Raw genomic sequence first — 12,230 nt, forward strand, 5'->3', positions numbered from 1 at the left:
TAACTTTAAATGAACTTGGTATATTTTTGATTTAAACAAGAGAGAAGTTTATTCCTAACTTTCATAAAAGTTTGGCAGTTGGAAGTCCAAGGAAGGCACAATAGCTCCACAAAATCATTACAGACCCAGGATCCTTTTAGTTCTACAATCTGTCATCTCTTGAGTAGGGCACTTGTCCTCCTCGCCCAAGGTAGCTGCTGGAGGTCAAACCATTCCTGCTGCATTCCAGTGAGAAGATAGAATGGGGAAAAGCAAAAGAAGCCTCTCTCAGATGAGTCCACCTTTGCTTTAAACAACCTTCCTGGAAATCCCACACACTCCTGCTAACATTTAGTGGATCAGAACTTCACCAAATGATCCCACCCAGTTGTAAAGGAGGCTGAGAAATGCTGTCTTTATTCTGAATAGCCATAAGCCCATTTAAAAACTGAGGTTCTATGAGTAAGGAAGAAAGGAAATCGGGTAAACGGGATGAACAAACAGGAGTCTCTGGCATACCTGACACTTAATCTTAAACCTAAGGCCATCAAAATGATGACTTGGTGTGATCCTTCCCTTTATGTAACATTCTTCCTCTAACCCACCAATTACTACAGCGCTTACATAACCGTTGTGTTTTCCTTTTGTTGTTGTTACTGCTTTGGTTATTTGATATCCTCACTGTGCCGCCATGTGTCTAATGGCACCTCAAACTCCACATGTCCCACACTTGAGCTCTACACCTGCTCCACTGCAGCTTTCCCAGTTAATGGGCACTCCATCCTTCTGTGCCCATACCAGAAACACTGGAATCATCCTGCAGACCCAGAAATCAACCACCTCTCACCACCTCTGCTGCTACCTCCCCCATCCACATCTCCATCACCTCTTACCTGGATGAGTGCTATTGCCCCAAATAGCCTTCCACTTGTGTATTAGTCCCTTCTCACATTGCAATAAAGAAATACCTGCGACTGGGTAATTTATAAAGAGGTTTAATTGGCTTATTGTTCCACAGGATGTACAGGAAGCATGATGCTGGCATCTGCTTGGCTTCTGGGGAGACCTTAGGAAATTTACAGTCATGGCAGATGGCAAAGGGAGTAGGCATTTCACACAGCTAGAGTAGAAGCAAGAGAGTGAGTGATGACAAGGTGCTACATACTTTTAAACAAGCAGATCTCATGAGAACTCACTATCACAAGAACAGCATCAAAGGGATGGTACCAAATCATTCAGGAGAAACCACACTCATAATCCAATCCCCTCCCACCAGGCCCCACCTCCACTATTGGGGATTACAACTGAACACGAGATTTGGCTGGGGAAACAGATACAAACCATTTCAACTTGTTTCTTCCCTTACCCTACCAAAGTCTATTGTCAACATACACCAAAAGTGGCCTTATTTAAATGTAAGTCATATAATTTTACTCCTCCCAAACCCTTGCAGTGGCTCCTTATTTCTCTCAGAGTAAAAACCAAAATGTTTGTAATTGCCAGAAGGCTGTGCCTGGTCTGGTGTCTCATGACCTTGCTGACTTCATGTCTTCATACTTCCCCTCTCACTGTGCATTGACCTCACAGCTGTTAGCTCCTCCCTTGAGGCCCTTGCTCCAGCTGTTCTCTCTAGAATGCTCTTCCCCCAGACAGGAATGACTAACTCCCTCCTGCCTTCAAGCTTTTGCTCAAATATCACCTCTCCCCATGACTACCTTACCAGCCCCCACTATATCTGAAAGTGGGGACTCTCAGATGCCCATTATTCTGCTCTTCTCTCCATGCATTTATTATCTTCTAACATGCTATCCAACTCTTTCCAGCATGAAAGTATTTATTATGTTTATTGTTTATTGCTTGTCTCTCCCCATCTGATATGGTTTGGCTGTGTCCCCAGCCAAATCTCATCTTAAATTCTGTGGGAATTGTGGGAGGTACCCGGTGGGAAGTAATTGAATCATGGGGGCAGGTCTTTCCCATGACCTTCTCGTGATAATAAGTCTCACAAGATCTGATGGTTTCATAAAGGGGAGTTTTCCTGCACAAGCTCTCTCTGTTCACCTGCTGCCATCCATGTAAGATGTGACTTGCTTCTCCTTGCCTTCCACCATGATTGTAAGGCTTCCCCAGCCAGGTGGAACTCTAAGTCCATTAAACCTCTTTCTTTGGTAAATTGCCCAGTCTCAGGTATGTCTTTATCAGCAGTGTAAAAACAGACTAATACACCATCTCTACCACTACTAGTTCCTTGTCTGTTTTGTTCACTGATGTATTCCAAGCACATATCACAGTGCCTAGAACATAGTAAGTGCTATATTCATTTGTTGAATGAAATCAAGTAATTTGTTTTCTTAGCAAATTTATAGAAACTCTATGTGAGGCATAGGTTTGAGTGGGTACAAAAGGAACAAGGTCAGCTGCCTACTCATACCTAGCTTATAATGTAGTAAAAGAAAAGGAAGTACATAAAGAACTCTAATACACATCAATGGGACTGAATTTAATAGGACCCAGGACTTCTGGAATGCCAGAGAAAAATTCAAAAAGAGTTTAAGACTCAGGAGATAAAGCATTTGCCTTTGCCTGGAATGATTGCAGATGGCCTTATGGATGAAGTATTGAAGTGAAATTTGAAAGACAGGGGCTGGTTTGATAAGTGAACACAGAGAAAGAGGTGTTTGCAGATAATAAACCACCTTGGGGGGCATTAGGGTAGCAAAAGGAAAGGACACCATCATATATTAATAATTTAATACTTACATTTGTAAGTTATAGTCTTACTAACATGATATCATTTATTTGGACTATAAGAGCTTTGTTGGAAAGGAGAGGTCACAAGATTTTTAGCAAAAGAACCAGATTCAGAGGTAAATGCAAGAATTCCAATGTGGGTTTAGAAACTAGTATCTAATTAGAACAATCAACCTTAGTGGTTTTTTTGTTTGTTTGTTTTTTTGAGCAGCAACTATAGGTAATTTTGGCAAATTAGGTATAATTCCAGGTATTTATCAGCTAGTCAATTTCAGGCTTCTGATGCTTGGATGTGGTGGCACAGAGAAAATTCTTGGGAGGCAGCAAGGGCGGTATGCAGAGCTTAGGTTTGAGTCTGCAGGCATGGGTGAGGCCTTCCTCAGCTACTCACTAGCTGTGTGGCCTCCCTAAGAAACCTGAGTTTTTTATGACCTATGAATTCATGATCCAAATAGTGGAGGGGTATGTGAGGTTCAGATGAGGGCATGAAAAGTACCTGGCACAGAGTTGGTGACTGATAAATGTTAGTCTCTCCTCTTCATGATGTTCTTTTCTTACTCTCTGGAAACCACCATAGTGCCCCTATTTCCACCGCAGTTCTGGCCAAAACATGCTTTCATGCGTAATGACTCTTCCACAAAGGCTGTGTTTGCAATCATCTACTCTATTGTCTTTTAATCCATACCAGCTTCCAAGCTAACCCAATTTTCTTGCATTTCCCTGGTGCTCATCTCCAAATATGGTTTCACCAGCAAATTTCCCAAGTATCCTTTTATTCTGTCTTCAGGAAGATTATTAATGAAGATGTTAAGTCAGGCTGGCATACGTCACCATGCTTAAGGCCATCTTCCAGACATTTTTGTTCCACTACAAGGGGATATGGTGTCATTTATCATCAGGTCTTGTTACAGCTTTCTGGCCCTTGAAAAACTAATGGAGGGCACTCATATTCACATCTACTTGAATTAGTCTTGCAAATGAACTCATGAGCGACTGAATTAAATGTCATCGCAGAATTGAACATCTGTTACATCACACTAATCTATCACTCTCTTCTCTCCTAGATCTTTACAATCAAAACAAGTTAGTCTAGTATGTGATTTCCAATCAACCTTCTCTTTTGTTGTGTGCCCAAGAGGAATTAATAGACCAGTTGATAAAAGTTACAAAATTTAATTACTGCTTCAAACATGGTCAAGTGGTAAATAAAGAATAATGACTCCTTGGCAATTAGTGAAATGAATAGCAATAGGACAGACTCTACAGAAGATGGGTATGAGACTCAGCCTCGTGAAACTTACCTTATAACAAAGTCTTGGAGATAAATGAGTGTGTAGTTTTAGAATCAAGAATAGTTTTAGAATCAAGAACAGTTACAGCTTTCCTGACTTGTGTTTTCCTAATGGAGTATTGGTTGATTGTGTCACTAACAGAGATTCTCTTTCCTCATTTGCTGAAAAAGTTGAACATGATATGGGTGGCTCAGATACAGTAGGGGCATGATATAATGGGATGGTTTTTAGCCTCACTTCTGACTCCATTTCGTCACTATATTATTTTCCTTGCTTCTTTTCCCTTACTTTATAATTGTGGTAAAATACATGTGATATAAAATTTACCATCTTAGGCCAGGCACAGTGGCTCACACCTGTAATCTCAGCACCTTCGGAGGCCGAGGCGGGCGGATCACGAGGTCAGGAGATAGAGACCATCCTGGCTAACACGGCGAAACCCCATCTCTACTAAAAAATACAAAACAAAATTAGCCGGGCCTGGTGGCAGGCGCCTGTAGTACCAGCTACTCAGGAGGCTGAGGCAGGAGAATGGCGTGAACCCAGGAGGTGGAGCTTGCAGTGAGCCAAGATCGCGCCACTGCACTCCAGCCTGGGCGACAGAGCGAGACTCTGTCTCAAAAAAAAAAAAAAAAAAAAAATTACCATCTTAACCATTTTGAAGTGTACAATTCAGTGGTATTAAGTACTTTCATAATGTGCAATCATCACCACCACCCATCTCTAGAACTCTTTTCATCTTGCAAAACTAAACCCTGTGCCCATTTAAAAATAATTCCCTGTTCCTCCCTCTCCTTAGTCCTTGGCAACCACCCATTCTACTTTCTGTCTCTAAGACTGTGGCTGCTCTAGGTACCTCATATGCATGAAATTATACAGTGTCTCTCACTTTTTATTGAATGTTATTTTCTTAGTCCATTTTCTGTTGCTTATAACAGAATACCTGAAACTGAGTAATTTACAAGGAAGCAAAATTTATTTCTTACAGTTATAGAGGCTGAGAAGGTCAAGATAGAGGGAGTTGCATCTTGGTGAGAGTCTTCTTGCTAGTGGAGACTGTGCAGAGTCCTGAGGCGTCTCAGGGCATCACACAGAGAGGGGTCTGAGCATGCTAAAGTGTTAGCTCCTCTCTCTTCCTCTCTCATAAGCTACCAGTTTATCTTCCATGATAATCCATTACATCCATAAACAGATTACTCCACAATCCAATCACCTCTTAAAGGCCCCACCTCTCAATACTGTCACATTGTGGATTAAGTTTCAGCATGTGTTTTGGAGGGGACATTCAAACCATAGCAACCATCCTCTTATGTTTTGTAAGATTATAACCACTCTTGAAACAAAATGGAGACTGAATGAACAAATAAAATATTGCCTGAGGTCAAGAGGAGTTCTATTCTGTATCTGTGAAGTCAGTGGTAAGGACATAATGTTTGCTAATTAAAACAAAACACAATCGAGTGTAAGAAATATTCATCATTTAAATGGTTAATTGTTCAGATAAAAAGCATATTTAAAATAACAGGTCAAGGGAGAGATTGAAAATAACACAGGTTCCCTCAAGGACAGCAATGTTAAGATAATTGAGCAAGGAAGCAATTGTAGATTCCAACTCACGGATTTAATCAGCTAAATGCCAAGGTGCTGGTCACAAAGATTACTGGCAGAGCTGCCTGCAAGATAATGGTTCTCAAACCTTAGCGTACACATGAATGTATTACCACAAGCCTATCAAATCAGAACCATAATGACTGCGACTCAGGAGTCTGAATGTGTCACCAGCTACCCTGGTGGTTTGGTCTTAGGAGGTTCTTAGTGTTAAGAAATGATGGTCAGTGCAGTAGATTAGACCAGAGATTGTGAGGCTTGCCTCCAATCAGTTTGCTAGTATAATCTTGGATTATGTTATGACTATAGTGCCATGGTATCCATTACTACCTGTTTCACTTTCTTTCATTTAGCATGGCCTGACTGAGCTATTTAAAGAGGGGCAGAGGCAGGAGTGAATGATGCTGGAAATAGATCCTTATTCAACCCTGCAGCAGAGGGTCAGCTGCGGGCCCTGCTGTTCTCCCATCATCATCATTGCCTTGAGACTAGACCTCACGGTTGTTTTATCTTGTGGGTTTTGTTTTTTTTCTTCCTGGTCTGCCTCTGTGTCATCAGGTACAAACTGGAGGGAAAATGCTGGCATCCGTGGAGCTGTATTCAGCATGAAAGATCAGTATCTGGCTTCCCTCTCGTTTATAACTCTTACTTTCTTTCTTTCTAGAATATGTCTGTCCTGGAGAATCACCACTGGCGATCTACAATTGGCATGCTTCGAGAATCAAGGCTTCTTGCTCACTTGCCAAAGGAAATGACGTAAGTACTGCCAAGATGAAACATACTGATGTGCACACAGTAAAGATAAGCTACTTTCTCTAGGGCAGGCTTGGGACCCTTTGCGTGAATGGCAGAGAGCCAGCCGGCTGTGCTTCCTGCCTGCACTGAGCTGTCTATCAGAGGAGATTTGGTGTCAGTTACAGCAACCCAGAAACCAAAATCTCTGTGTGCTTTCAAAGGGCCTTGCACAGTCATTGACAGTCAGGAAAAGGGATAATAAACAGCTCTCAGTTTTCACACGCTTCAGCATCAGTGCTCGGCTTTGCCAAATTCCCGTCCTTTAGTTTAGCAAAATTGTCCTCCCATGTAGATCCAAGTAATAAATATTTATCAAGAAGGAACCAGGCCTTCTCAAGCTAGAGTTCAAAAAGTATGTTTTGTAATTGCCAGTCTTAGCAAAAATAGAAGTCAGAAATTCTTTTCTAAAATGTCTTTTGCTAAGTAATTGAAATGGCCCTAGCAGTTTTTTCACCAATTAATTTACCTTACGTCTCTTGCACTTTAAACAGAAGAGGAGACACTCGTTTTCTGGTTCACTATTTGATAGCCATGGTATGTAGGCCGAGTCCCACTAAATCTGAGGCCATTGCTTCGTTTTCCTGCCGGCCCCAAGTTAGCTGCTAATACTGGCTTCCAAGGCCGCCATTAATTCTGATCTGTTTAATGAACACGTGCAGAGCCCAAGAAACTTAGGTGAAAAGAGGACATAGATTGCTGTACCCTCCTTCGAGACAGGCACATAACTTGAGGTCAATGACCAAGTGGTATCTCCCAACTGAACAAGCAGCATACTCTGGGTTGTGGATTGATTCCTGGCCCTCTGATTTGATCTCATGCTGTTTCCTAGCACCCAGAGGAATGTGAAATTTGCAGGAGTAATTTCAGTTCTGATAAATTGTTACTCCCTGGAACTAAATAAAACCAGCTCTCATGCATGGAATAAAAACTTATGCCTTTTACTAAAATAATAAATTGCAAAGATTGGAGAATTAAATGTAAAAAGAACTAAAAACTAGAGCAAGAAATCAAGTGAGAAGAAGAAGAGAAAAGAGGAGGTAAGGGGAGAGACAGATAGAGAAGAAAGGAGGAGAAAGGAAGGAAGAATAGTGAGAACAGGAAAGAAGAAAATGCAAGAGAAAGGGGAAAGGACTCTTGGGTGACCAGGCTTCTCCCAGTCAGTACCTACATTCATCCTGTTACTCAACTAATATTTCTTTCCTAAAATATTCATTTCATGTCTATGGATTCCATTGAAAAATATATTTTTATGTGTCTTTGTGGAACACAGTATTATAAATTGCTTTTGCCAGAAGAATAATTGTTATACAATAGTATATGTGAAAACTTTATAACAAAAGTCATTATCATAATCATTATTATTATTCCATCACAGGTAAATGATTTAATTTCATTTTTCTGATTTTAAAAGTAGGGCAGGTTAATTATAAAAAGTAAGGAAAAGTCAGGAAAGTGTTAGTTTGAACTATGTGAAGTTGCTCTTTTTAAGGGCCAAAAATGGAGATTTTTAGCACTTTCATTGATTCAGCTTGATATGAAAGAGAAAACTGAAATTACTAGTAATTCTGCCATCCAGGGATAGTTCACGTTAACCTGGCTAGTTTATTTTTGTTTAGTCTTTTTTCAAAACAAACTTATTTTAACAAAATATGGTCATTTGGGGAACTTATTTTATAGTTTATATCCTGAAATTTTTTGTTTACTATAAAGACTTTTTTTCCAAATTATTAAACCTGCTATGTAAATTAAAATTATTTTATCAGTCATATGGCATTATTGTATACAACTACTGCCTTTCATTTAGAATTGAAATGGTTTCCAATATCCCAAACTTTGATACTCTGTTTTCTCAGGAAGTATTTGTAGATAAAACGTGTTGGTCAGAAAGGTCTGAATTTTTAAGTTTCTTGTATATTATTCAATTGTTCTTCTAAAAGGCTGCATCTACCTGTATTCCCACTGATGGATTATAAGAAAATGTACCAATGTACCATCACCAAAACTGAGTTTTATCTTTATTATCTTTTAAAAATATTTGCAAATTTGACATTTTTGTATGAATACATATATGCACAAATACATATATAGAGAGAGAAAGTAGTTTTCATTAAATTAGTATGCATCCTTTACTTACAACCAAGATTGAAATTTTTCATATATTTTCTGATCATTGCTATTTCTTTAGAGAACAGATTTTTATATTTGGTCTCTTCCTATTTTCCTATCAGTGTTATTCATTTGTTAGAACTCTTTGTATATTAACTACAGCAACCATTTGTTATATGTGGTAAATATTACGTGAAGTTTTTAGCTTGCTTTTAATTTGATTCATGAAACATTTCACCTAATTAAAATTTTATTTTCCAATTATACATTTAAGTATTCATATTTTCAAAGAATTCATATAATTTTGAGAAGTATAAAGAAGAAAATTTAAGAATCAACCATAATCCCATTATAGATCTTTCCAATTTATTTTCTATGACTATAGAGATCATGCTTTACATGCTTTGCATTTCATTTTTAGCATTAAAAAGATAACATTTTTCAATGTCAGTTACTATAGGTGTACATACTTCATAATTGCACAGTATGAGTGTACCATGGTTTATTTCACTAATCTCGTTATAAATTTTTGTGATTGTTTTCCCCAAGGAGTGCTTCATTATCATAAACAACAATAGAATAAGCATCTTTGTAACATAGCTTTACTAATTATATCTTTACTAACATGTTAATGTTAATTTGTAGATGGACTGTTGGTCAAATTATTTATGTTCATCAAATGCTTTTTCCACTAATTCCTAAATTACCCTCCAGAAACATAGTACTGATTTATACTCCCTAACAAAGAATGAGGGGAACCATTTTTCTGATACCTTTGACAGCATTGGGTATTACAATCTTTCAATAATTCAGCAAATTACTTAGCAATTACTTTTAATCCTCACCAATAAAAATGGGAGAAATAATATCACCTAGTGGTTTGAATTTGCTTTCTGCTATACTAATATTTAATATCACTTTATTTTTTGAGATATTTTGTATTTCTCTTGTAAATTTTCTGTTTTATATAATTGTTTTTATGTTCAGAACTGGATTAAAGATGTATGTATGGCTTAAAAACAAAAAATGTTCATGGTGAAATTATAAAGCTTTTAGAATATAATGTAGGGAAATTTTTCATCAGAGTTGGGAAAAATTTCTTAAAGAGGAGAAAAAACTAGCCATAAATAAAAAGATTTATAGATTAAACTACATTAACAATTAAGACTTCCTGGTGGCATTGTGGTTCATGCCTGTAATCCTAGCACTTTGGGAGGTGGAGATGGGAGGATCACTTGAGGCCAAGAGTTGGAGACCAGCCTGGTCAACATAGTGAAACTCCCATCTCTATTTATAAATTTAGAAATAAAAATTATAAAAATTAAGACTTCATCAATAGACATCATAAAGACAGCTAAAAGACAAACCACAGACACAATATTTGCAACACGTAGCTGACAAAGGACCTGTATTTAAAATACGTAAAGAACTTCAGAATCAAAAAGAAAAAGACAACTTAACAGAACAATAGACAAAAACCAGAGTAGAAACTTCACAAAAGAAGAAGTACAAATGGCCAGTAAACACATGAAAATATGTCTAGCCTCATTAGTAAACAAGAAAATTCATATTAAAACTACAGTGAGTTGCATGACATGTCCATCAAACTGGCAAAAAATGTAAAGGGTAAGAATGTAGAACAATGAGAATCTCATCTGCTTCTGCTGGGAGTGCAAATTTATACCATCATTTTGGAAATAATTGACATTATCTAGTAAATTGAAGGTAAACATACCCTGTCATCCAATTATTGCATTCCTGAATATAAACCCTAGGGTGACTTCTGCACATGCATAACTGGAGGTATATAATTATATTTACTGTGGCTTTTTTCATAGTAGCCAAACACTAGAAAAAACTCAAGTGACCATGAAAAGTAGAATGGATAATGGAATGGATTTCATTATCAATGGAATTTTACAGAGTGGTGTACACTATAACAAAAGAGGATAAACTATAGCCTACATATCAACATGAAGGAATTTCAAAAACATAATGTTTAGCTAACGAAGTCAGTCACTGATACATACCATATAACTTAAAGTTCAAAAGCAGTTAAAATTAAATTGTGTGGTTTAGAGATGCACTCACAGGTGGTAAAATCCTAAGTAGCAAGAAAATTATTAAAACAAAGAACAAGAGAGTGGTTACTTCCGGGCTTGAAAGGAAAGGGGATGTGATGAAACAGGCAATGTGACCTCTGGGATACTGGCAGGTAGTGTTCTTGACCTGAGTGGTGATTACAAGGTGTTCATTTTCTATTTATTCATTAAACTATATATGTATTCCCTATGCACTCTACTTACATATATTTTATTTTTAAAGGTAAATTTTACAAATATTTATAGATCTTTCCTTTATGACTTTGTATATGTGAGGTAAAGCTCTAACTTGCTTTATCTTTCTAAGATATCCCATTTTCTCTATACCATTTGTTGACTAATATATCTCTTGCCCACTGGTTTTGTAACAGTGTCTTAATTATTGTTTTTGAAGTTCCAAAATCTCTTTCTGGTCTATGTATTGTGTTCCATTGATGGATCTTTCCATCCCATAGTACCATTTACTATTATTCTCTTCATTTTTATTACTATTCTTATGCCCTTTTCTCTCTCCATGCACATCTTCACATATGAACTCTAAAAACACACCACAGACCTCATGATTCCACTAGTCTTTTGTGTCCTCCCTAAAGCATGCATTTCTATTTGGCTTTCAGGTTTTTTCACCCGTAGGAATGTCTACACTACCACAACTTCGTTTTTCAAGGTTTCAATCACTTTATACGGTTCTTGGCATGCCTCCTGTCCAAGGACGGAACTGGTGGGTGAGAGACTTGCTCTTAGGCAGTGAAAGACTGGCACATTGTGTAATAAACAGAATCAAAGGCAGAAATTAGATTACAAGCCACCTGATGATGAAATCAATCACCCTCATCAAAGGGATTTGCTGTGTGTGTTTTTCTCTTTCATTCTTGTGGATGCAGACAGGATATTGAACAGCAGCTGGGCTCCTTGATCTTGGCAACAGACATCAACAGGCAGAATGAATTTTTGACCAGATTGAAAGCTCACCTCCACAATAAAGACTTAAGACTGGAGGACGCACACGACAGGCACTTTATGCTTCAGGTAAACAAAACAATAAAAGTCATTCTTTCTGTTGAGTAAAAACACTCAGCTGTGCTACAGTGAGCTATGATTGCACCACTGCACTCCAGCCTGGGTGACAGAGTGAGATCCTGTCTCTAAAAGAACACAAAACAACAAAAATCCACTCAGGGCCATGATCAATAATTTTAGCACATTTGAGAAGGAGTTATCTCCGATGGTATGAGTTAGAGCAGTGACCTATTTTAGTAAAGGCTTTGAAATGCATGAAAGTTATAAGTGGTTCCCAACCAAGCAAAATCTGGGTTTTAGGTCAACAAGTTGATAATATCTCATTTTTCTTGTTCAGTAACTCATTTATCACAGAGTAATCCTGCTGGATGGCTGCATGCAGTAAAGGTCTACCACATTTTGTGGCTTGGTATAAAATCAGCTACTGTGATACCCATGCAATTTAAAAGTCTGTTTCTGAAACACAAAAGCATATTATATTAACTACAGTACATACAAAAATTGAAAGACAAGTGGCCTCCCTTTACCTTAAACCTATTTAACTTGATTTCCTTTTACTATCTAAACTTCTATTTTC

The 12,230-nt window shown here is 37.9% G+C and overlaps 1 protein-coding gene across 3 annotated transcripts in view; it reads left to right on the forward strand.

Annotated features, from left to right (window-relative positions):
• PDE7B (phosphodiesterase 7B) overlaps positions 1-12,230 on the forward strand; it is a 332,402-nt gene that overhangs the window by 304,793 nt on the left and 15,379 nt on the right. For all 3 annotated transcript variants that reach the window (XM_008006932.3, XM_008006931.3, XM_008006930.3), the window contains 2 exons: positions 6,295-6,386; positions 11,518-11,662. In XM_008006932.3, coding sequence (XP_008005123.2) covers positions 6,295-6,386; positions 11,518-11,662 — 237 coding nt within the window. The remainder of the gene's footprint in view (positions 1-6,294; positions 6,387-11,517; positions 11,663-12,230) is intronic.

Source organism: Chlorocebus sabaeus, chromosome 13 (genome assembly GCF_047675955.1).
Source record: "Chlorocebus sabaeus isolate Y175 chromosome 13, mChlSab1.0.hap1, whole genome shotgun sequence".
Classification (NCBI taxonomy): domain Eukaryota; kingdom Metazoa; phylum Chordata; class Mammalia; order Primates; family Cercopithecidae; genus Chlorocebus; species Chlorocebus sabaeus.